Genomic DNA, 26000 nt, shown 5'->3' on the forward strand with positions numbered 1-26000 from the left:
GCCCAGCAAGGGTGGTGTTTCACAGGAACATAACCCTTCAGTCTGCACTGAGTGGTGCTTCACCTGCTGAAAACCAGGCTGTGTATTACCATTGATTATTGTGATTACTGTACACTTGAGCTTTATGTATCCACTCAAACCCACAGCTGTCCAGCATACATCATCTCCTTGTGAACATGCTACTGAGCCAGCCTTACTGACAAGAGGTTTTTAAGCACGTTTGAGAGCATTGCAATATATATATCTTGAGCTCAGGGGACAGCATGTGGAAAAGTATATTGAATCTTGACACAGCTCTGCTTTTTCCTCCTTTTCCAATTAAACTTGGTGCCATCTCCTCACATTTCTATCAGTGCCCTCATTTGCTGTTTCAGTAACGAATTGCCAGTTAATTACCCATGTAGTCATGATCTCATTACTGCTGACAGCTCCTCCATCATCTGTGAGCAGAAATGTTTTCACAGGAATGATGCAGTCTTTGCTGGAATGTTAACATTTATACTGTCAGACAAGTTTTATTAATTTTTCAAAATGAGAACTTCTTATTGCCCTTGTACACAAGGCCTGAGTAAGATCTAAGTGCTATGTAACGCCCTCCCACCTTACTCCCCACTTCCCTCAGAGGCCCGCGAGGCAGCATTTCAGTGGTATAATGAGTACGATGCCCTTATGACTGAATTTGATTTAAGGAAGAGCACCGTTTCACGAGAGGCTGGTTTGCTGCCAGAGCCTCTGGGCGCACGGCATTTGCTGGGGCCTGAGGCCACCCGCGGGGCTCAATGGCTGATTCAGGGCAGCGTCGTCTCCATTTTGAAGCACAGGGAAGGAGCGCCGGGCTTCACCTGGGATCGACCTGCGAAATTTTGCCGGGCCCCGGGGAACGGCGGTTGGGAACCGCTCGCACACGGCAGGTTTCCCTCAGCCCGTGGGAGCTGGCTACGGCCGACGGCTCCAACCCACAGGGCACGGCAAAATGGCGGCGGCCTCCCGCGGCGCGGGGACACCCTGAGGTAAAGCCCGCGCCCCGCCCCTCGCTGTGCACAGAAGTAACTGCGTGTTTCACGACAGGAACTTTGCTTTCCGGCCTGAGGCCGCTACGCGCACACTGCGCTGGACACCCCCGGCGCTTCTAGTTTTAGCACAGATTTGCCTCCCAGCCCGGTGACCCCCGCCCGCTCCGCCCCCTCCGGCGGCCCCGCCTTGGCCCCGCCCCCTGCGCGGTGACAGCCAATGGCTCCGCGAGATGCCGGTTACGCGCCGCGGGGCGCCCGCCCCGTTGCCGGGAGCGCGCGTGGTGCCTTTAAGGCCGGTCGGTTTCTGTTTCGCTCCGCGGGCGCGGGCCCGGCTGCCGCCATTATGGAGCCTCAGCCCGACAGCCTGGAGGGGTGGGTGTCCGTGCGTGACACGGCTTTCGCCGAGCCCCAGCCGCCGCGGCTCCGCTTTCTCGTGGCCTGGAACAGCGTGGAGGGCGCGTTCGCCGTGACTTGCCACGGCCGGGCGGAGGCGGCGGCGCAGGCCCCTCAGAGCTGGGCCGGCCTCTTCTCGGCGTCGGCCCTAGGCGGCATCCACCGGCAGCTGGCGGCCGTCTGCCCGCGCCTGGAGCCCGCCTTCCCCGCGCTGCCGCCGACGCTGCCCGGCGCCGCCGGCGGGCTCTGGGCCGTGCTGTTCCCCGGCGGTGCGGTGCCGGACGAGGCCGAGGTGCAGGAGCTGTGCCGGGAGCTGGAGCGCTACCTGGGCTGGGCCCTGGAGCTCTGCGGCGGCCGGGTGGTGCTGGACGCCCTCTTCGCCGCGGACCGCCGCCGTTGCGACGACGAGTACTTCGAGAGTCTCCAGGAGCTCCGCGGGAGGGCCCTGCGCGGCCACCTGGCCCGGGCCAAGGAGGCCCTGCGGCGGGTACGGGCGCCGGGGCCGGGCGGGGGCGGGACGCGGAGGGACTGTCCCGCAGCGCAGGTGGGGCTCGAGTAGGCCGGAGCTGCCGAGGAGGCCGGTAGGCGCCTCCGGCCTGGGCCTGCTCGCCTGAGAGCGCAGTGACCCGAGGGGCGGGGGGCCTTAGGGCCGCCCCCGCTTTCCCTGCGGGTTTCCCTCGGTGTAGAACCGCCTGCACTGTTCCGTGCTGCAGCCCGGCTCGCAGGGGCGCCTGTCTGAGCCTCCGCGTTAGCACCTGCCGCTCACCTGGGGGTTACGTGTGTGAGGTTGGCAGCCTCTGCTGTGAGCTTCAGTCATCCAGGTCAAGCTCGTGTTTGAGAAACGTGAGCCAGTGTGAGCAAGTCACTAATACCATCTGCTTGAGTATTGTCCAGTGTTCAGATCAGCACTTACACAAACGCTTTTTTGGTTGCATGGAGACTGTGAAGTCAACTTTCTCAGGTACTGAGCATCATCAGTCTTTGTAAGTGCTACTTTATTAAGTGGGGAATAAGCCAGCTCCGGGTGGGCAGTTTGTGTAAGACATTAGGGCACACACTTAAGCTGCAAGTGCTCCTACAAAAACACATTGCTAAAAATATCCAGAAGTGTTGTGTAATGGGTGGAACAGTAACCAAAAGGGAGAGTACAATCATGCTTTAATTTCCTAACCTCCCCACGAAGGTCTCGGCCTGCCTGGCTGCAGTAATGCCTGTAACTGGACTGCCTTGACTTCTCAGTCAAGTTTTTTATTAAAACCAAACTTAGTTAAATAGGTGTTCTGCTATCAGGAATTGTGTTACAGATTTTTTGGGTGTCAAATCTGGCCCAATGATTGTATGAACTAACGATGATGCTTTCTTGCTGCAGGCATGTTCCTGTGTTTTTCGTGCTGTAGTAACCATGAACTTAAAGGATGATATCTAGTAACATGGTTGCAATTAAGACATGGGTATGTCAACACAAGGGTTACAGATACTTTAAGGTCCTGGTGTTTCACGGCTGTAGTTTGCTTGCAGTATCTGTTTGCAGTCTATTTCCAGGCTAAGTAAGCTGAAAAGTGTTTTATGAAAATGATCATGCTTTGGAGGAAAGTAAAGACAGTTGGCTTTAGCCTTCTGTTTCCCATTTCAGTATTTAACTGCTGTAACAATGTTACTGTTTCAGAAAAACCCTTTTTAAAAAGGCAACTTGAACAACATGAAGTTCATGTGCAGTGTTGTATACAAGATGATCATTTCCATAACTGACTATAACAATGCATGGACCAGTTAGAAAAAAATTCTAGCCATTGTGCTTGGGGTGTCACAGGCACATGGCAGTCTGGGGTTTGGTGATCAAGTGTAACTTGGTACCAGTTATCCTGTGATTTCTGACTGCACTTTAGATACAGCTGAACACACTATGGAGTGGTGGTGGTGTATTTGCAGGCCTTACAGGGACATGTAACTTAGTCTTGACTGCAATACGTAAGAGTCAAGAAATATAACTTGTCTCTTCTGATACTAAACTAGCCTTAAGATTCAGAGCATTGTTCTTCCCTTTCTGCATCTGTGTCCTTAAAAGCCTCAGGAAGTTAATTTTGAAGAATGCAAAAGGTATCACTACAGGATAGAGATTAGTGTTGTGTCAATACTTTTTGTGTGTATGTGTTCAAAGGAAAAAACAAAACAGAACAGTACCATTAAAACAACCACAGGAGATAGCTGGGCTATTGGTGAACCAGAATTATATAAAAAAAAAAAAAAAAAACCCAGACTGTGTGAAAGCAAGGGTTTTACTTTAAAACAAACAAAAAAGTCCCAAACAAACCAACCCTAAAACTGTTGTAATGAATAATTTCCTCATGAGTTGACTATAATATGCCATTAGTATTCCTTCTCTTTGCTATAACCATCCTCCAGAAGCAGCATGACCTGCTTGCTTTGAGTATGGGAACCAGAAAGTGAGCTCTTGTGTTTGTATTTGGCTTTTGATGGTGGGGAAAGGCAGGCTGTTAAATTGTTGCAGGTGGGCCCCGGGACTGCCTCTGAGGCACTGGGAGCTCCTGGGGAAGCCTAAGGGGCCGTGGGACTTCTGGAATTATCAGAGATGTTGCAGTTCAGATCCTCGTGTTCCCCTGTCCTGCTTGTGCCAGGCCTGGAGAGAGGATGGGTGAGAAATGCCCTTGAGCTGACTTCTACAGATTTTTCCATGAGGAAATGCCTCCACAGCTGGGAACTTTGCTCCTGTTGTCTTACCTGGATTTAGCTGGTAAGAGCAAAGGTGATGGCTGAATTCCAGTGCTCTTCCGTTGGAACACAATCAGTCTTATGTTTCTAATGTGTTTTCCTCATTGTGGCACCCCTCATCCCCCTATTCTCTTCCCTCCTTTCAGAGATGCCGAGCAGACACTGTCCTTACAATGGAATTTAGCTGTGTTCTCTCAGCTGCCTCACTCTGTCTTGGCACATCGAGCACACCGTGGTCTCTGCTAGCTGCTGTCAGAAATCTTTCAAGCTTTGATTGGTGTCAGTGAACAAATGCAATTGAAGGGGAGTTTCCAAATTTGTGTTTTGTCATTGAGGCAGATTAAGACCTTAAATAAGGACTAGTGTATCACAAAGGCAGTCATTCCATGGAGGAATAAGATGTGACAAAATGCATTATCACCAGAACTGAGATTAGAATAAACTATTATGAACTACACAAATGCTAAAGGAGTTTAACTGCAGGGTAGAAATTTATTTCCAATTGCTTTTTTTTAAATGGCAATCTGGTTTTTCTATGCTCTAAGTCTGAAATTCTGGATCTAGAAACTCAGCACTTGGGGAAGCAGTGCAAGAGGTAGTTTAAGGATACCTTACTTGTCCTCCCAGTACACAGGCTTGCTCAGTTTCCCACAAAAAGCAGCAACTGAGTCTTCTGCACAGAGCTATTGGAATTTCTGTGGTGGGAGCCCTAGGTATGATTCTCCTTGCAGTCTCCCAGTGTGATATGCAGTAGTTAGTGCTGTTAATGGCACGGTGTTATTGATATTTCCAGCTAGGGGTGGCTGCTGGATGCCTGGTGTGTCCCTCCTGTGTAGTGGGAAGTCTCCTCAGGTCATCAGATGACAGAGGACAGGTCCTTCCCACCGAAGCTCGTCAGCAGTCAGCACGCACGAACGCAAAGTCTGATTTACCTTTTATCCCACTAGGTTCTTCAGCAGCATAAAAATGCTGACACAATGGTGGCTTTGATGAAGGTTTATGAAGAAGAAGAAGCAGCTTATCAGGATTTGGTCACCATGGCAACACAATTCTACCAGTATTTACTGCAGCCCTTCAGAGATATGCGAGAGCTGGCGACGCTGTACAAACTGGAAATCCTGGTAGGTCTGCCTTTACAAAGGGAAAGGCTGAGTTACATAGTAGGGCATCAGCTGCTCTTGGAGCAGTTCAAGCTTGGATCACTTAATATTCCCTACTTTTGTCTTTACCTACATTTCTGTGGTCCCTGCCAAGCCACCAAATGTGACAGAGAAATTCAGAGTAGTGCAGAACCACTCTAGGGATCTCAAGAGTCCATGCTACTGGCTTGAATAGAACTGCAGCTGTCTTCCCACCAGTGTCCCACTTCCCTCTGTTTTGAGGAATTAAAAGGAAAACGTTTCCACACTCAGCCTCTCTGTGGATTACCCTCTGGTAGGCTGAATTTAGAGAGATGTGCTGCTGCTGTTGTGCCTCCTTCAGTGGGATCAGTTTGGGACATTGCAAATGCCATTCCCCAGCAATGCTGATGCAACACAGTAGCTCAGTTGAGGTGGTAGAACAGAGACTTTACCACACAATGCACTTTCCCATTGCTCCTACAATCTGCTAGAAGTACAGATCAAAACATGTCAGTTGTTACTTTGTTCATTTAAGTTCATGTGCATCTTGCACTGAAAGTTATAATGCCCCTGGTAAAGACAGACATGGGCTGTTTTGATTTTTCTTTAAATAGTCTGTTAAAATTGGAGCTGTTCTCAAGAAGAGCAGAAAAGTTTCAAATTGAGACTAAGCTCATTGGATGCTGAAGGTGTAAATCTGTCAAGATAAAATACCCAGCATGCTGTACTGAAAGTTCAAGTGAAAACTGGAATGAATGAAATGGAAAGATTGGTTTTGTATTAAAAAAAAAAAAAAAAAACCCAGAAAAAAGCCCCCAGGAAAAAACAGCTCAGAAGGATCTTTAGGCTAATTTGAAATCTGGTTCTTTAAAAAAATATTTGAATACTGGTCTTGTACCCGTGCACACTTTGTGGGCCTGAAAATACTCTATTATGTTTCTTTTCCATATCCCAGTTCCTGTGTGAAAGAACTGCCAAACTGGAGAACTTGACAGTGCAATATGCTGTCAACACGTGGGGAAAAATAGAAGAGAACATTGCACATAGAAGAATGGTTTTGTTACTTTTGGTAACAACTAAAACCACTTGTGTTGAACATGGTCTTTAATGTGATAGTTTAAATATGTTTTAAGAAATAAATCAATCCAAAATTGAGTATGAAAACATGGTTGGGGAGCACAGGTTCTGAGTTAGCTTAGAGAGTGGGGAACAGGGCAATAAATCAATGTGAGTAGTGACTCACTTTGTGTCAGATGAGGGGAAGGCCATGTTTCCCACCATGCTCTGCCTTGCTTGAAATGTCTCCAAGTATAGGATAACACAGGCTACACTGCTGTGGTAATCAGTTGGTAGCTGAGCATTTTGTCTCCTTGCAGAAATCTTTGCAGTATGACAATTTGGGGCCTAGAAGAGTAGCAGCTTTGCAGAAAGATGCTGAAGAATGGACTAAGCGAGCTGAGAAGGCTGTGTGCTCTATTCAGGATATCACTGTGAACTACTTCAAGGAAACTATGAAGGCTCTGGCAGGTAATCAGAGTGATTTACACAAAAGGCTATGTAAACACTTGATTTCAGGAGCAGAGCTGCTCTTGTCACCTTTGCTGTCTCCCTGCAGACCCTGAGGTTAGGATGAGTCAGCTGGACAAGGAACCATTTTGATATGCCCTTGATGTGCAAGCCTCAAGGACTGCAGCATGTTAACTGAGTGTATTGCTGTGTAACAGTTAAAGTGTGTTCCCGTGGTACAGTGAAGTATTTTACTTACATATGTAAAATCATAAATTTGCCCTTTTAGACTTGTAATTTCTAAAGAAGCTTCAGAAATCACTTAACATCAGCATTTTTGGTACTTCAGTCATAGTAGAAACACATCAGTGCTGTTACTACACTGCATTTCTCTTATCTTACTGTGATGTTTAAATCTGCAGCAATGCACAAACAGATGGAACAAGATCAGGAAAGATTTGGTAAAGCCACCTGGGCGTCAGCTTTGCCACGACTAGAAAACCTGAAATGTATGTTAGCTAAAGAAACCCTTCAGCATCTGAGGGCCAAGGAGTTGTGCCTGAAACAGAAGAGAGCTGGCATTCAGAAAACAGTAAGATTTTTGCAAAGCTTCCTTTTCTGTCACTGTTCTGTGAAGGGCTGATCAAAACCTACCAGGGGGGTCATAGTTGTAGACTTTCGAAGTCTTGTGAAACAGTTTAGGTTTTCAACATGGGGTTAAGTTGTGGGAAAGTTCATGTCTCCAGGTTGTTAAAAGTGCTGCTGCACATGTGTTGATACTTAGGAAAGTTAAGGTACTTCAAGTGTCATGTTAGTATTTGTGATACTAACTTTTACAATTGTTAGTTTTAGGGAGATAAAGGCCAGATATTCTTTTCAGGGGACACCACAAGATGAAGATATTTATTTAATATTAATCTTCTAGCCTACTTTATTTGATGCTAACTGTAACTGGTGCTAGGAGTACCTGATAGTTGTTGTCTTCAGAGTAGTGGACTGCACCATGTGTAATTGTTTTCAGGAGCACTATTGTTTGTGCAGATTATAATGAAGCCTTTCCTGGTAGACTTGAGGTAAAATTAAAATTTAGGTTAATAAGGCTCTCTGCTCCTCTGAGCTTCTGCTCTGTACAGGTACTTGTGAATGTTTCATGTGTGCATATTTTGTCATTAATGCTTTTTTGTTTTCTATTTGGGGTTATACAGTTGGAGAACCTCAGTGAACAAGAAGAGAACCTACCTGTAGTGGAGGAGCTGGAAATACAGTATTATGAAATGCAGCTGGAGTTATATAATGTACAGCTTGAAATACTGAAGCATGAAGAGATGCTGCTTATTGTACAGTTGGAAACATTAAGGAGACAGATTAAAGGTAAGAATAAACAGATATTTAAGCACACATCCAAAACACAGGAGTGATATCACCTGCTTGGTTTTAACTTCAAAAAAGAAAGCTAGTGCTCAGGTCTTGATAGTAGAAAGCATTGTTGGTAAACATTGATGCCATGACACCACTTTGTATTTTGTCTTCTTACTAATTAGACACTAATTTGATAACCCAAGTTTAAAAAACAAAAGTCACACTGGTAGCTCATCTTGACATCAGCTGTGATAGTGCATGCCCTGGTTTAATGTATGGAATAACTTACACTGAAAATACTTGACTGCTCTTGTAGTTACAGGATCCATGTGTAGAAACTCTGGTATTGTGATCAGCTGAAATGGGTCCTGAAATTCACCACATATCTGTTGCAATTTAACATGCAGAAATTGCAAAATACATCCTGTAATGATAGAATTATAGCTAAATGGTACTTGAGTACTGCTGTATTCCAGTTTGTGTCTCTAACATATTTATGACCAAACTAGGCACCAGTCTTGTTTATGCTCATTTATGCATATGAAATCTATATCACTGTGTACACTGTGTGAAGTAAAGAGTGCTCCTGCTTGTTGCACAATTAAAACCTGGTAAATAGTAAAACAAGTCACCTGGTGTTGATCAGAAGAGTCTTCAGGTTTCCAGGAAGACTCTAGTTGTTGAAGGTAAGAGTTAGAACACAGGGAGATACTTGAAAGAGAAAGCTAAATAACAACAAATGCTAACAGCATAAAGTTGATCCTGCAAAGCACCCTGTGAGTAGCATGACATGTTTGCACAAGACTTTGAAGGACCAAGCTCAGCTCTGGAGCATTACACTTTCTAATAACTAACTGCATTCAATGGCTTTTTAAATGTCATTAGTTCTTGAAATGTTTAAATAACTCTGGCAATTTTTGGGTTTTTTTAAAAAATGCCAAATGCCTTTTTAGAGAAACAGGATGAAGTTGTTTACTATGATACATGTGAAAATCCTGAGGAGCTCAAGGTCATTGAACAGACAATGGGACAACATTACGCTAACTTGTCAGAAATGACGGTGCTGAGGCAGAAGACTAAGCAGTTGGAGTCAAAGCGTGGGACTGTCTGTGCCAGGAGAGCCTACCTCAGGAACAAAAAAGTAAATGCAGTCCTGGAGATGTGCATTTTCTTTAGCTGATGTCTTGACTCATGAGGGATGGACTGGAAACAACTAGGGAAGCTTTGGGTGGACCGTACAAGATGATACATGACTCAGCGCCAAGGCCTGCAAACAGAGAGAAGGGCAGTGTGATTTAAGCTAGCTTTACATTCCACTGTGTGGTGCAGGTGCCCCTCTAGTTTGAGAGCACCTAAGAGGTGTTCCCTGTCAGCTAAACCATACCAGAGCCCTGCTGTGGCCAGCTGGAGCTCTGCCTTGGCAGACTTGTACAGCTGCAGTACAGGAGAAAACCTGGCCTGCAGTGCAGGAAGCTGCAGTGACAGAACAACCCACACTGTTGATAATTTACCTCTGAATGGGAGGGAGGGGAACAACTGCTGCAATTCTCTGTCTAGCTTCTCAGTTCTGAGCAAAGGGCGTTTTTTTCCTTTGTTTCCCATTCAGAGCAGAACACTAGGAAGACACAAGTGAGATCACAGTTGACTCTCATGAACCTTCCCAGTGAGCTGAGCTTACCTTACACTTGCACAGTCCTCCTGAGGCAGAGAGCAGAGCTTAAGCTCCAGTCTCTCTGGCCTTTTAACTCTCATTAGACTGGACAAAATGGGAGTGACATTGGAAATGTTTTGTGAGCCATCATTGTCTCTTGCTTGCAACTGCTTTCTCAGCAGGACACTTCCTTTGCCTCTGTTTTCATTCACTTAATTGCTGTCTATTGGTTATGTAACACTAAAGCCAAATGCCAGATGATTTGCAAATTCTTACCCAGCCATGTGAATAAGCCCCCTCTGCACAGGGACAAATAGTGACTCCCAGCTTCTCTGCAGCATTTTGTTTCTGACAGAAGGTAACCCTGTTAGCCATTCATTGTGCTACTCATACCTTTTCTTCTCTGGCTTTTGTACTTGGGGACTATGGCAAATAAGGGATGGGAAAAGATGCCTTATGTTTTGTAGTGCCCTGCTAACTTCCCTCTAGACTTCTTCCTCATGTCTTTGCACCCCTTACCTTCAGCTGGCACCCAGGTAGAATTTCTGTAGAGCTTGTTTTTCTACTTTTGTCTTTTCTCTTTATTTCTTCTTTTATAAAAAATTTTAAAGCTAAATATAAGAAGCATTGGTTCAAATCTGGATATGTTTCCTCTGCAGCATGAATAACCCTATCACTAATTAGGAGAAAAAAAGATCCTATTGGCTTTAGCCATGAAAAAAGATCCCATTGGCTTTAGCCATGAAAGAGTCCAAGAGAATTCACCTTCAGGGTCTCACATCTGCCACTGGTTGAGCTTAGCTGTCCGTGGCACAGCCAAGCACTTGGCCTTGGTCGCTGTTGAGTGGTTTATGCACAGCAGTTAATGGCACAGATGGTGCACAGTAAACATGAACTAACCAAGGCTTGGGTGAATTTTGCTGTTCTCCCAGGATCAGTGTGAAGCAAGCCATCGGCAGCGGCTGCAACAGGCGGAGGAAAGCAGGAAACGCTTCCAGCAGCATCACTGCATACAGATAGTGAGTACTGAGTAACAGTTGTGGAGAATCTGGCAGCTGTTTGTTTTCACACACTAAGGCTCACTTGCTTGTTTTTTAATGCAGAAGAGAGATAAGCAAAGAGAGGAGGAGAAAAAGAAAAAAGCGTGGATAAGCCAGGAACGTCAGAAAACACTGGAGAGGCTGAAAACATTCAGGGAGGCAAGTACTATGAACAGCAGTAGTCCTAAGTGGTGGCAAAATACAACATCAGAAAGTAGCCATAACTCATGTGAGCATGGTCCAAATCAGAGACAACCATTTGGATAGCCTAAAATATGAGGATTAAATCCACTGAGGATATGGTTTCCCGGTGCTGAACCTGTTGCAAAGAATGCAAGTGAGGTAACAGCTTTGAAAGAAATGTATTGATACTCATTTAAATCTGTTCAGGGTTGAATTTTCTGCTTAGCTGGGTGAGTGGGACAGGTCTGTACTCTGGCTTTTTGTCTCTTTGGGGTTGATGTCCAACAGAGACGTGACCTCCTGCCTAATGATTTGTTTTTCAGAGGTGTCCAGCTCATGTTGTTCTGAAGACATCTCGTCCCCAGCCTCTCAGTCCCAAGTTGCCACAAAACATCACTCGTCAGGCTGCAGTACTGTCCCCTCCACTGTCCTCTAGAGCACGGGCATCTGAGGAGCAGCCAGAGAGCATACTGCTAGTAGAAGCCAAGGAATCAAGAGCCTCACATCAGCAGACCCCAGCAGATATCCCTGTCCAAATGTTTGTTGCTGACAGTGACGCAGAGTTGCAAAAGCACAGTGAGGGATTGATACTCTCTCCATCCTTGCCACCACCACCACCACTTCCTCCACCCCCTTCTCCTTTTCTGCCTCCCCCGCCTCCCCCACCTCCCCCCTTACCTCTCCATTTGAAGACACCATCAGCAGCAGCGGATGAGCCACTTCCCCTTAGCTCCTGTAGCCCCACAGAAAGCCCTGCACTGCACAAACAGGATGATTCATCCAGGAGACCTATAAATAATTACATAGGTAAGAAGGCTCATATCAGCTGGTGTTTTTTTCGTTGTTTCCTGTATTTTTCTGTTCTCCCTCCCTCTGGTTCTGGACCAGAATAGTATGCAATCTTGCTCAAGAGAATGAAGCTCTTGGAAAGCTTAATCTAAGAAGCCATATACAGTAACACCACAACTCAGGATGTTAAATGGTAACAATGATTTGTATCTCTGGTATGATACACTTCACATGGTTCTGATGCACTCAGAGTGTGTGACTCCATGTTTTTGGGGGAGTGCTGTCCAGTTTGACAGGTCAGTTTTCTAGGACATTTGAACCTGAATCTCTACTGGAATCCTACATGTGTGAAGTACAGCCTTACAAGTTTTTTTAAACCAAGATTAATCACAGCACTGCTAGTTCTGTGGAGATCTTAAATCAGGACCTGCATTTCTCATAACACTGAAAACCCCACTGCTGTAATAGGTAGGAAGGTGTCAGAAGAGATTCCCAGAAGAGGGGGTTTATTCGTGTTTGGTGAGAAGCAACTTTTATTACCAAGTTGTTTGTTGCCATAACTTTACATCTTTTGAATGAAACATGGTATTTTGTTTGAAGATTAGTCACCTGTCCAGTGAGAAGACCACTGTGGGGAAATTTGTGGTTGTGGTAAGGCTAGTCTTTAGTGTTCAGGATTTGTGTACTACAGACCCAACAGTTGGGCTGCTGGAGTTTCTAAGGTGTGCACAGCCTGTGTCCACTTAATTGCTTGATTTCTAAATAAAGGTTTCTTAAGGGAATTCATGCAGAATTCAACCAGGATTTGAAAGGCGGGTGGATAGCTTTGGCACACTGACATTCCTAGGGCAAAAATTCGGCTCTGTTACACCTCTCCTTTGTTAGCAAGATCATGCAGGTGTAATTGAAGGCTGAACTCGGCAATTGAAGCAGTAGTTTGAATGAGAATAGAGCTCAGCAGCATCCCAAGGCTGCACTGGATACATCCTGCTAACGGGCTTATTTTTATCTCTAAGGCAAGCAGATATTTCTACTATGTAAGGGAGATTGATGGAAGTTGGAAGGCAGCAATTTTTCATTGTCAGTTTCCACAGTGCAGCTTATGCTAGAATGAAGCGTGTCTTTAAATGTGGTACACTGCTTTTCCTTTTCAGACTATTCACAGTGCACCTAGGCAGCCTTTGTGTCCTCGGTTAAGAGGCAAACCACAGGCAGAAATACCAGGGAAAGTTCAGGATTTTCACTCCTTCCAAGGGGTGGGAAGGTACGAGCTGAAGGGCTGAAATGCAGCCGAGTTACTGTGACAAACTGCTGCGCATCCAGGGGACCAGTTGCAAACTTCAGTCTGGGAGGTCTGTGGGATAACAGCCACAGATACTTTTAAGAAGCTTTGATTAGCAGCAGGAGATGTGTGCCAGAGTAGTTTGCTACTGGAACAGCCTTGCTAGTCCTTAGTGTTTGTTACCATTTGCAGTCTTAACATTGATGCCCTTGTGTTGGTTTTGGCTAAGAAAAATCCTTTTTTTATTACTGGAGAGATCTGATTGGTTGCTTACGCTTATTTCTTAAAGAAAACCAGCATATTAATTACTGCAATAGTAATCAATAAAATACTGCCACAGGAACTTAATGAAATATCTTCATAGACAGGTTTGGTTTAGTTAGACATGAGCTATTCATGTCTTTGCACATGAAAAGCCAGGAGAGGTTCATATTCTGGTGTAGAGAATATTGTCTGTAACCTGTTAGCACACTTTCCAAGGGGAACTTCTTTTCTGATTTGTTAGTCTTTTCCCAGGCAGCCCCTTTGACAGGACTTCTTACCTCAAAGGTTTTGTAAGACAGCTTGGTGGATCTTTCCTTGGTTCTTTTTCTGGCATTTCTGTCTCTGAGGTTAGCACAGGATTCAGCAGAATGTTTTATTTCAGGTGCTGTATGTTAATCCCATAACCTTCTGTGTGCTGCACATGGCAGGAATACTCCTGGCTGTGAGGCACAGATGGTTGGGACCTGTGGCTGCAGGAGCTGACTGCTGTCCGGGGAAGCTGCCTCCCTTGCAGCAGCCTGAAGCCAGCAACAAAGAACCCACCAGAAGGAGGAAACCACAAACTGCAGCCTGTTTCAGGGGAACTAATGGAAGCTCTCAGTGTGGTGTCCTTTATGTCTGCAGTTCAGAAATGTACGACTGAGATTTAAATCACGGTGTAAAAGGGGAATTATTTTTTAAGTCCATACAGAAAAGAGCTGCCTGCCTGCCTGCTTAGGGACTGATCTGGCTTCCACTGACTTCAGTGGTGCCGTTTCAAGCCCTTCTACTCAAATCCTTTCATTTTTCTCTTGGCTGCGCAAAAATGCAATTGACAGTCTCAGCAGGCTTCTGAGCAAGCTGGGGAGGAATGGTAGATTGTTTCTAATACAGGATACAAGAGATTTTTTGGTTCAGTGAATTATTTTTTTTGAAAGCCCATAAAGTTGTAATGAAAAAGAAGCATCCTCCTTTGAGTATCGTTTCTTCCTCAGAGCACAACCTTGTATAATGTTGAAGAGGCGTTGGATTCGCAATTCCAGATATAAAAGCTGTAACTGCTTTTTAAAAGCAGTTCCAGAGCCTGGTGTTGCAGAAGCTTGAGAAGAATCAGTGCCAGAACAGACTGGTTTTTTTCCTCCTGTCACTAGCAAAGATGAAGGGAAGAACCCTGAATGCTTGAGTAGGGTTTTATACCTAAAGTGTGGTTGTCCTCTCCTCTGGTAACAGTAGAATTGTCTGTTTCAGGTTCCATGGATGAGGTTTTGGCTTCTCTGAAACGCAGTGAAGTTCATCTTCGCAAAGTGGAACAGCCAAATCCGTACACCTCTGTAAAAGACAACATCCTGTCTGCCATAAGGCAGGGAGTTAAACTAAGAAAAGTGAATCGAGATACTGAGAAAGATGTCAGTAAAGGATCCACTAATGAGCTGGAGAGAAGCATTAAGGCAGCCATCCAGAGAATTAAGAAAGTGTCTGCTGATTCTGAAGAAGAGGAAGGCAGTGATCAGAATAATGGAGAATGGGACGGCTAACCAATTCAGAGGAACAGACGTACTGACTGGAACAGTGTGTGTCTCAGTTTGCACGTTGTAGAAGACTGTCCCTTCCAAAATGAAAGAACAGCATGATTGTGTGTCGTGGTATCACAGTCCAAAATGTCTTGTAAAGTGAAAGATTCCTATTGATTTTCTATGGGAGCTGCAAATCATTGTTTTTGTATGAGAAATCATACCCCAGAGTGTGCTTGCATTAATAGGTGTTTCTGGCTTGACCATGTAGAATTTTCAGCATCTCTGAAGACAGCTAAAGCACTGCATGGAAGCGCACCTTGTTTAGGTAGGTAATGCCATCACAACGCAGTTTAAGGTAAGGAGTGAAAAACTAACTGAAAATCTACTTTGTCAGATCAAAGTAGAACCAAATCTGTGGTGATAGACCAGAAAATTTATAATCTGGAACCTTTCATTCCTACCTCCGTTGTCCAGAAATTTCTTTAACACTTTGCTTGTCTAATAGACCTCACTCTCAACTAACCACAGGGATGCTCCATTTATCATTATGTTATAAAGCATGCACTTCGTAATGCTGATTGGAAGAAATGATGGTTTGAAATACCACTGCAGTAATTACTGAAAAGTTTACTTTTTAGCTGAAAAATAGAAAGGATTTTAAATGCTAAATGTTTTTCATACCTCTGCATTTACAGTGAGCTGTTGGTGTGAAAGGAAGAGCCAAAGTACTGTGCATATTTTCTGCGATCTAGCCCTGTAATACAGAGCTGTATTGCCCCACTGAGAACATGGATACATGTTTATAGTTACTCTCATGAATTTAAATTACCTGATAGCCTTATAAATAGCACGTATTTCCATTGTGCCTGGAATCTGACTATTTAAAAATTCAGCTGCATTCAATTTAGAGACTGTTTCTATTTCGGAAAGATAGTGACAAAAATAATTCGAAGTTTCTTTTGGAGTTTACACTGACCCTTAATAAAAATATATCCTGACAGAAGTAGTGGATTCAGAGTGCTCTCATTTTAGGATGTCACCATGAAGTAAGCATTACTTATTATTACTTCCATGCTGCTCTGCTCCTTTGATAGCAAGTGGCAGCCATACAGCCACTGTGCTCTCTCTCTAACCCCATATGTAAATGCCCTTATTTTCTCAAATATTTATGAATTGTAATTTGGTAACAGAATTGCAAATATTTCTCTGTTTTACCATAGAGAAGTAAATTTGTTTAATCAGCGCAGTAAATATGTATGCTACACTTTTGATGTGAGAAGCAGCAGCTGGGAGTTCAGCACCTATTGCTGTTTGGGAGTCAGGAAAGGGCTGTGCTTGTGTTCTGTCCGCCACCGTCACACCAATGGAGACACGAGCACAGGTCAGCTCTCACTCAATGCTTTTGATGCGATGTCAGCAGAGGGGGGCTGGTGGGCATGATGCTGCAGTGCACCCATGCCATGCTGCCTGCCCCTGAGCTTGACCAGGGTGCAGGGTCTGTGTCAAACTAGGGGGAGCGGGGGTCTGTGCATTGTGCTTTCAGAGTCCACCTGAATTCCTCCCATGGATGGGAACTGGGGACAAAATCTGTCCCTTTAACAGATTTGGAGATCTTATCCCTAGGGATGCCTGGGACAGAGGGGGTGCTTGGCCAGCCCCATGGGGAGGGCAGAGGGTGTGGGTGCAGGGGCTGTGAGCTGCCCTCATGCAGGGTGGGCCCTTAGGCAGTGAGGTTATTTAAAATTGAGGGAGAGCATGCAGAGGCTTTGCTGCCTTCCCATGGCTGGTAGCTCCTGCCAAAGGCAGCTCAGAGTCCAGGATGGAGCTCTTCACTGGTTTATTGCTATGGTTGAGGTCTCAGCTGCAGTGCTTGGGAATTAAATGCAGCAGTGTAAAGTATGCAGACAATAACTGGGTTGCAATTTCCCCAACAACTCTTAGAGCTTTTGTGTGTTTAACAGCAGCATTTTACCCAGGAGAGGCCGTCAGGAGCAGCGATGGCAGACAGTGATTTCTCCTATCTAGTTTTCTCTTGCAGCAATACCTGAAGCCCAGCTAGGGGCCAATCTTGGGTGTCTAACAGCTCTCTACACCCCAGGCTGAAAAACGTCCTTAAAAGCCCACTCAGTAACTGAATCCAGCTGCTTTTCAGAAGCCCACTTCACTTGCAGTACAGCCAGGTGACCTGCTTGGTGAAAAATGTGCTGCGGCAGTTTTCTCGTTCAGGTGGAAGATCTCACCTCTATCAAATACCCTTGATGCACTACCAAAATTTGAAGGCTGGTACTCAGCAGAGAGGAGCCCTGATGGGAATAGGGCTCCCAGGACGCAGAGCAGCCCCCACACAGCTGCAGTGCCAGGAGCTGAAAGCAGCAAAACCACAGGCATTAGCCAAAAGAAGGTGAAAGAGCAGCATTCAAATACATAAGAGGCTGCTGTAGAGAGGAGTAGTTTGTTTTAGGTGTTCACAGGGAGGTTGGGGGCTTAAATTGCAGCCAGAAGGATGCAGATTATTGGTAGGAAAACCTTTTTAATGAACAGTGAGTGCAGAGAGGTGCTGGGGCAGATTGTCTGGGAAGGTGGTGGAGTTTGTGTCAGTGGTAATCTTTAAAAGCGAATTAGACAAACACACCCCCAGGTCCTGCTCGTATTGCTGATGTGCTGTGGCAGGGGGAGGTTTGCAGCCTGTGGCCAGCCGATGTGTGTGAGCCCCTCCTCATACTGCCTTGAGGCTCACTTTGCTCCATGGGGAAGCCACAGCTCATTCTCTGAGAGACGCTGAAGTCTAAGAAGATGGAAGAAAACCCTTAGTGAATCACATTCGGATTTTTCTTCTGGCTCCCCATGAGGAAGACCTGTCCTGTGTTGCAGCAGGAATGGCAGTGGCCCCCATGGCCTGCAGCTGATTCTCTCCAGGCTGATGATGAGGAGGAAAGCCTCGAGGAGTCCTTCAAGTGTCCAGAGGAGAATGGCCTTAACCTGGCTTCAAACTCAGGCTTCGGTAAGTGCCTTCCGACCTCAGCATCCTCTGGCAGGTTTGGTGTGGCTGCTGGTGCCATGTGCTTTCAGCAACATGGAAGAGCTGATGGACAAAACCAGGAGAAACGGGAGTGGTGTGTTGGCTCTGTAATGAGCAGCTTTACTGGGCTGGATTAGTATTTGGATTAGGCAGCAAAACTGCTGTGGCAGCTTCTTGAGACACTTTAAGAAGGGTATTAAATGTCATCCTGGGCTAGTAAATGAATCCCTCAGTGGGAATATTCCTTCCAGACTGCCCAGCTGCAGAAATTGATTTGTTTAAAGTGGAATAATGCAGTAGTCTGGCTGTAAAGAGTTAATAATGCTCAGATTTGCTGGAAAGCCAGTAATGAGGTAAAGAGATCAATTTCTATAAATCAGTATCCCCATGGCTTGTGATCTCTCTAAGTAGACGTGGGCAGTCCAGACAGCAGCTGCCAGTAATTTTAGGGAGGTTTAAAGTTAATGTATTCAAAGACTAGTTGGTCTGACTAAAAGAATTTCACTTTGAAACCCCAGTCCTTTGATCACAGCAAGAGCAGGGTTGTGGCAGCATTACCCAGCGTGCGGAGAGCCGTGGCTGTAGCTGGTAATGCCGGTGCAGCTATGGATTTGTCAGCATTTCTGTCATCGTGCCACTTGTTGTGATTTATGGAGCTCCTCTATAACCAGCCCCCTGGTTCAATACATGGGGCTGACTCTCAAGCTGGATACTGGATTTTTGTTGGGTTTTGGTTTGGTTTTTTTTTTCCTTTTTTCTGCAAAATGGTATTGAATCACACAAATCCAGTCTGAGTGTGACTCTGGAGTCAACCAGAATCTTGTCTTACACAGACCTGAGCATGTATGTCACTTCCCTCACACCTCACCCCTGTCTGCAGGTCATGGAGTTAATGCCATTTGCACAAGGGACCAGCAGCACGCCTGGAGCTGGGAGATGTGGGGTCTTCACCACCAGTGCTTGAGGACTGCAGGTATCTCTATGTACAGTGAGCTAAGAACTTGCTGTGAAAGTGCTTCACCCGGTATCAAATTGTGTTAAGAACTCCAGAGTCTCTATCTATCCAAACCACATGTATTTCCTTCTCCTTGGCTGTTTTCTAAGGTGCATGGGTGGAAGGGGCTGGTGTGCCACTCAAGCATCCTGCTCACCGTTGTGAGCCGCACGGTTCCTGGATGCTGCAGGCATTTGCCTTTCTCTGCTGTCCTGCTAAACCCAAAAAGAATCCCCCACCAAATTCCTGTTTCTATGAAAAGCCAAGGTTTAACCTGGGCTTTATGGGACCTCTACCCCTAGCCGAGGAGCCACCCCAGGGTGTCTCTTGCCCTGGGTGAGGTGAGAGTGTCACCCACCACCCTGCCACCACTCCCGGGGCAGGGTGACATCCCAGCGGTGCCGATGCCACTGTGCAGCCACCTGCTGCCCTGCATGTGTGAGCAGCCACAGAAACCCTCTGGGACTGCAGGACTATTGAACATGCCTGGGCTTGAAGTGGTGCCAGGGAAGGTTTGCAAGTCAGCGCCCATGATCCGGCCTTCGATTGCTTCCACTCGCTTCTATTATCCCTTGAGACAGAGAGGTGTGTGTGGATGCCAGGGCACCAGGAGTGAGGGGACAAAGAGGATCAGTATGAAGGCATTCATTAAGCCTAACAAAAAAGATGTGAAATGCTTTGCTTTTTTTTTTTTCAATTCTCCTTTGCAAAGAAGAGGTTGGTAGATAAGAGCATGCATCCTTTGGAGAAAATGAGAGTTAAGACTACACATGGCTTCACTTCAAAAGCCTGGGTTTAATTCCAAAACTTCCTGTTTGCATCTGAGAGCACATCTGTGCACTACATACCATAATAAGGTGATATTGGCAGGAAAGAGGGACACATCGTTTCAATTAAACCCGTGGTGATGATAAAAGGTGAGTGGTATTAAAGGCATCTTTTAATAAATGCCACAGCAAACAATGGCAGCAAAAGGAGCTCAGAACAATACATGAATGAATCCCTGGGGGGAACCACACACTCCAAACTGCTCCACAACAATGCTATTTATTTATATTTTTTTTTTCCTGGTGAAAAGGTACATGATTTTCATGCTCAGCAGAAAGCAAGAAGCAGCACAATTAAATCTGCTCAGGTACCAGGGACATTAACAGCTCAGCTACTTGGGATAAAATGCTTTGTAAAACAAGCATCTCTAGCAAGGCCTTGCTCTTGCAGTAAGAGCAAGCCACAAATTGCTCAGAAATTGTATTTAGCAACATACAGTTGCTTGTTTACCACTAGATCCTCCCTCCTGCCCCAGATCCCCAGCAAAACACAGAGGCCAGGGCTGAAAACAGCTTCTGCTGGCAGCTGGGTGCAGGTAAGCAAGGTTGTGTCTCAGTGCTGGACCTGAACAATGGCTTCCCGATGGAAACAGAACGTAAGTACCCCTACACACTCCCCTACCCGCCTTGGCCCACAGTGTTGCCTTGCTAGCAGCCCAAAGGTGAGTAGGGGGGGGAAATGCTGGCCAGGCGCTGGCTAGGGAAAGAAACAATGTCTGACTGGGAGACTGGGTTTACCCACACTTGAAAGCATGCATCGATCACTCATAGTGTCACAGGGACAGTTGCAGCTCCTCTCTATCGCACAGCAACAGTCTAAATGCCATCTCATGGGTGTCTTTGCAAACCAAAAGGTGTTTCTCCGAGAACCAGCAGCAGCCTCTGCTCCTCCCCTGGTTTCCATCCTCTTCTGACTGAGAATGGGTTGAAAGGCAGCCAGCTCCAACACCAGCAGCATGGTTATCCACGCGTCGTGGCATCGTGGCAGTGGGCAGTGCAGACACGGGGGGTGACGAATCTGCCCCGCTCCTGGAGATGTGCTCAAATCACTACTCATCAGCAAGTGAGTCACTGCCCTTCCCACGGTCTCTTCCTGAGAAGCAGAGGTGACAGCAAAATAGGATCAAGCGCCTACGCTTCCCCTCGCCTACACAGAGAGCTCTGCTCCATCCTCTCCCTCCTGAGCCAGCAGGCCCACTATTTTGGAAGGAAAATACTGAAGAGTGTGTGAGTGTGCAGGCACGCGGAGCGGGGAAGCAGAAGTGCATCTTGTTCACTCTGCTGACAGGTATGCTTTGCTTGTGTAACAGCTGCTCCAGGGAGAAGTGCTGCATGCCGGGGCGACACAGCCTCTGTGTGTGTGTGTGTGTGTGTGTGTGAGAGACACTCCTGTTCCTGCCTGGTGTTGCTCACCAGTGAGCACCAGTGCCTCTGCCTGCACACGAGGCAGCTGCAAGGTCTCCTCACGCTGTACCCAGTGCCAGAAATGGGGCTGGCTGTGTGGACAAGCCTTTGTCCCTGTGGGATGACTGCCAGCAGTGGTGGTGGTCTTCCCCATGGTGATGTAAATGGGGCTTAGCAGTCTTCTGTATAACTGTAATTAGCTTTAAATTGGTTAAGGAGACATCTGGACCAGCGGTGAGGTAGGCATGGAGCAACAAGCAATGTTCTGCCTTGATACAGGACTGAGCCCATCCGTCTCCAAAGGAGATCTGGGGACACACACACACTCTCCAGTGCTGCTCATGGCTTTGCACAAAATGTGCTGGTCTACGAAACAAAAGGACTCCAAATAAATTTGCTTGCACACAGTCCCTGTTTGCACACTCCCATCAATGCTAATGTGGACTTTTATATCTATTTATCGCATGCAGAAGCAGCGTTGTAGGTCAGTGATGGCCTGTGCATGCCCTTATGGTTATTGTCCAAAAAGGAGCTGTGATCAGCAATGTTGGTTTATCCAGAAAGCATAAAACCCAGCCCCTCCCTTACAGCAATTGTATCTGAAGAAAATCGTCCAGAGTTTGTACAAAAAGCTCCAGAGGGCAGAGGTTTCACCTTCCATCTCCAGTATCCAGTTACAAGACACAGAAATTGGACAGCTGTCACTGAAGGTTGCCAGGGATGCTGCATCTCACCTCAGGGAGCCAGCAGGATGCAGGACTCTGGTCATCTTTCATCTGAGCCAATAAGGCATGCAAAGTGCAGACGAGCCAGGCTGCAACATGCTGCATCCCTGCCTCTTCGTCCTTTTGCTTTTTAAACAGCAGTTGTGTGTCTCATCCCTGTTCTAAAGCCATTCCCCGCCCACTGAGCACTGAGTGCAGATGACCACAGCACCTCTGCAGCAGAAGGAGGACATGAAACACTGCAATTTCTCAGCTTTCAGAGACAGGGATTATCTTTATAAATGCACCCAACACCACTACAGTACGTGGGATTTGAGAGACATGAATACTTGGTGTCCTTTCTGGGTTCTTTGCTCCTCAGTAAACTCAGGACTCAGAGGAATTACGGAATCACAGGAATCACATAAATCAGAGGAATCAATCACATAAATAAAAGAAATCCAATAAATCAGATGAATCCCAGAAATCCCAGGAATCACAGGAATCACAGGAATATCAGAAATCAGAGGAATCCCAGAAATCACATAAATAAGAGGAATCACAGAAATCAGAGGAATCTTGTAAATAAGATTCCAGAAATCACAGAAATAGGATGATTCCCAGAAATAATAGAAACCAGAGGAATCACAGAAATCAGAGGAATCACAGAAACAACTGAAAACACACAAATCACAGAAATCAGAGGAATAACATAAATCAGAGGAATCCCAGAACTAAAAGAAAACTAAGAAATCAGAGGAATCACAGAAATCACAGAAAATCAAATAAATCACAGGAATCCCATAAATAAAAGAAAACACAGAAATAAGAGGAATCACAGAAATCAGAGGAATCACAGAAATCAAATAAATCACAGGAATCAGAGGAATCTCATAAATAAAAGAAAACACAGAAATAAGAGGAATCCCAGAAATCCCAAAATCAGAGGTATCACAGAAATCACTGAAATCCCAGAAATCAGAGGTATCATAGAAATCACTGGAATCACAGAAATCTCAGAAAACAGAGGAATAACATAAATCAGAGGAACCCCAGAACTAAAAGAAAACTAAGAAATCAGAGGAATCACAGAAATCAAATCACAGGAATCAGAGGAATCCCATAAATAAAAGAAAACACAGAAATAAGAGGAATCCCAGAAATCAGAGGAATCACAGAAATAAAGGAATGTCTTGGTTTCACCCCGGCTGAGAGCCAAGATCCACGCAGCTGCCTGCTCCTTAAAGGAAAAGAGCAGGTTAAAGGGAAGGGGGTGTGTGTGTGTGTGTGAGAAGTAAGGGAAGGGAAAAGGAAGAGAAAGGGGCAAATAACCCCAAAATCAAGAAATTAAGAGGCCCGTGGGTTGGGATAAGGATAGTTTACTAAGATAACAGAAAGATACAATGTAACAATACTAACAGGACTTCAAAGCAAAATATATGAAGCTGTTGATACACAATGCAGTTTCTCACCAAACCACACAGCTCAGGCTGTGCCACCCAGAGCTGTCCCAGAACCCGACCGTCCCCCAGAACTGCGCGTCCCGGAGCCGCCCCAGGCCTTCCTCCCGTCAGCCCCCGATATCCTGGGCAGGACGTAACTGGCGTGGAATACTCTCTTTGGTCAGCTCGGTCACCTGTCCTGGCTTCGCCCCTCCTTTCTCATGAAGAGCTGAGAAAGTCCTTGACTGTCTGACAGCAACTAGAAACATCAGCACTACTCCCAAACACATCATTCCATCCGCTGTTACAAATGAAATTAACTCCATCCTGACCAAACCCAGGACATTATCACCCCTTATTCCATACCATTTACGTCATGACCAAATCCAACCATTTCTTGTTTCAGACACACATATATATGTACCTATGTACACGCACACATGTGCATACAGGTATTATTCCCTTAGTCTGTGGACCATTCCTCTGAGTTTGTTGAGTGAATGAACATTTAGTCCATGATGATTTTCAGGCTTCAGTCTTCGTAACAGTCTCTCATGGTGTCAGTATGCTCCATTGGACCCTTGCATGCTGCATCTCAGGCTCTTGACCGATACATCTGACATGGTCCATATTCATAGTCTGTGAATCAAAGATGTTCATTTCCAAAGGGAAGGAGGAAAAAGTTCTTGGAACACCAGGTCTTGGTCCCGTCATCATGGCACTCTTCCTTCATTGACTTGTATGACTCCAGCTGTAACTCCATTGGTACAACATAAAACAACATACAGCAATAATAGCAATAATGAATGCACAGAGCAATTATTATAATACAATTTCTACCTCATTAATTATATTGGCTATTCTCACCTAAAATCAAATCCCTTTGAGGTACACATCGAACTTGTCCATTCTTCTGCATTACCCACCAAGTACAACCAGGTCCTTTGACTTTACTTTGTTTTATAGCAAAACCAGCTTCTAAAAGGATTTGAATTACCCTTTTTCCTTTCTCAAATACTTCCTCTGCTGTATTGCCCCATACAATGATGTCATCAATATATTGCAGGTGCTCTGGGGCTTCACCCTTTTCCAGTGTTGTCTGAATTAGTCCATGGCAGATGGTGGGGCTGTGTTTCCACCCCTGGGGCAGACGATTCCACGTGTATTGGATGCCCCTCCAGGTGAAAGCAAACTGTGGCCTGCACTCTGGTGCCAGTGGTATTGAGAAGAAAGCATTTGCAATGATGTCAATTGTGGCGTACCACTTGGCTGCCTTTGACTTCAGTTCATACTGCAGTTCCAGCATGTCCGGTACAGCAGCACTCATACCTGGAGTGACTTCATTTAGGCCACGATAATCCACTGTCAGCCTCCACTCTCCATCGGACTTCCGCACTGGCCATATGGGACTGTTAAAGGGCGAGCGGGTTCGGCTGATCACTCCTTGACTCTCCAGTTGACGAATCAGCTTATGGATGGGGATCAGGGAATCCCGGTTAGTGCGGTATTGTCTTCTGTGCACTGTTGTCGTAGCAATTGGCACTTGCTGTTCTTCGACCTTCAACAACCCCACAACAGAAGGATTGTTCGAGAGCCCAGGCAATGCACGCAATGGTTCAATTTCTTCTGTCTCCAAAGCAGCTATTCCAAAAGCCCACCGGTACCCTTTTGGGTCTTTAAAATACCCTCTACGGAGATAATCCATACCTAAAATGCATGGAGCTTCTGGGCCAGTCACAATTGGGTGTTTCTCCCAGTCCTTCCCAGTTAAGCTCACTTCAGCCTCTAACACAGTCAATTGTTGGGATTCCCCCTGTCACTCCAAAAATGCTGACAGGTTCTGTCCCAACATGATTCGATGGCATTATCATACACTGGGCACCAGTATCCACCAGAGCCTTGTACTCTTGTGGGTCTGACGTGCCAGGCCATCGGATCCACACAGTCCAATAAACACGGTTATCCCTCTCCTCCACCTGGCTGGAGGCAGGGCCCCTCTATTGTCGCTGACTGTGCTGGCTGTTCACTGGTGCAGCGTTCTTCCTGGCAGAATCACGTTGTGCGATTCTTTTACCTCGCAGCTCATTTACTCATGCTTGAAGGGCTGAGGTGGGCTGCATACCCCACTTCATCATGTCCTCACCATGGTCACGCAGGTAAAACCACAGCGTATCTCGTGGTGTGTACCTACTGTATCCTCCCTTCTGGGATGATGGACGCTTTCTCCCAATAGCTGCAACATGGCTGCATATGGGTTGGGAGATGGACACATTTTCCTCAAGTCGCTTGACCAGTTTCTCTACTGCTGCGATCACAGAGAGAGAAAAACATTGTCCTGATATCTCCGGAGATGGCCGGACACCTCAGATACAGTTGGTGGATATGTATCACTCCAGTCCATTGTTGCCAATGAATTGGTGTGCCCTGCTGGTGCACTTCGTACAACCTTACGCCACATAGCTGGAGTGCACAGGACGTCATCAGGATCAGAGGGAAGCTGTGAGTTGTCCAGATCATAATAAATTACCTCCCGTACAGCTAATTCTCTCAGGTGCTGGATAACTGCCTCAAGGTTGTTACACTTGGGTGTTTGACATGTGATGTATTTTTTTATGGGATACCTTTCCCTCACACTTGACAGTAGTCGTCTCCAGAGGCTGAGGATTTCAGGCTTTTCCCCAATTGCCTTATCAATGCCTCCTTCTCTAGCTAGGGATGCCAACTGCTTGGCCTCCCTGCCATCTAATTCCAGACTACTGGCCCCGTGATCCCAGCATCAGAGCAAC

General features: G+C 46.0%; 1 protein-coding gene and 1 long non-coding RNA gene across 3 annotated transcripts; both read left to right on the top strand.

Moving 5' to 3' along the window:
• Nucleotides 1-1356: 1356 nt before the first annotated feature.
• WHAMM (WASP homolog associated with actin, golgi membranes and microtubules) lies at nt 1357-15821 on the top strand (the record flags this gene model as incomplete). Of its 2 annotated transcripts, XR_014617467.1 has the most annotated exons (11): nt 1357-1893; nt 5084-5257; nt 6634-6784; nt 7186-7355; nt 7969-8134; nt 9076-9263; nt 10706-10792; nt 10877-10972; nt 11320-11803; nt 14559-15149; nt 15520-15821. XR_014617467.1 is itself a non-coding variant. In XM_084268135.1 (10 exons), the coding sequence occupies 10 exons, from the start codon at nt 1357-1359 to the stop codon at nt 14843-14845; spliced, it is 2340 nt and encodes a 779-aa protein (XP_084124261.1). In that variant the 3' UTR covers nt 14846-15821. The 2 variants fall into 2 exon arrangements, 1 of the variants encoding a protein (XP_084124261.1); XM_084268135.1 differs by having other exon boundaries at nt 14559-15821.
• Nucleotides 15822-20157: 4336 nt separating this feature from the next.
• LOC311194889 lies at nt 20158-21472 on the top strand. Its single transcript, XR_014617465.1, has 3 exons — nt 20158-20727; nt 20820-20952; nt 21348-21472. It is a non-coding gene; the product is annotated as an uncharacterized lncRNA (long non-coding RNA).
• Nucleotides 21473-26000: the final 4528 nt, after the last annotated feature.

Source organism: Gallinula chloropus (assembly GCF_964237585.1).
Source record: "Gallinula chloropus genome assembly, chromosome: 9".
In the NCBI taxonomy this organism is placed as follows: Eukaryota; Metazoa; Chordata; class Aves; order Gruiformes; family Rallidae; genus Gallinula; species Gallinula chloropus.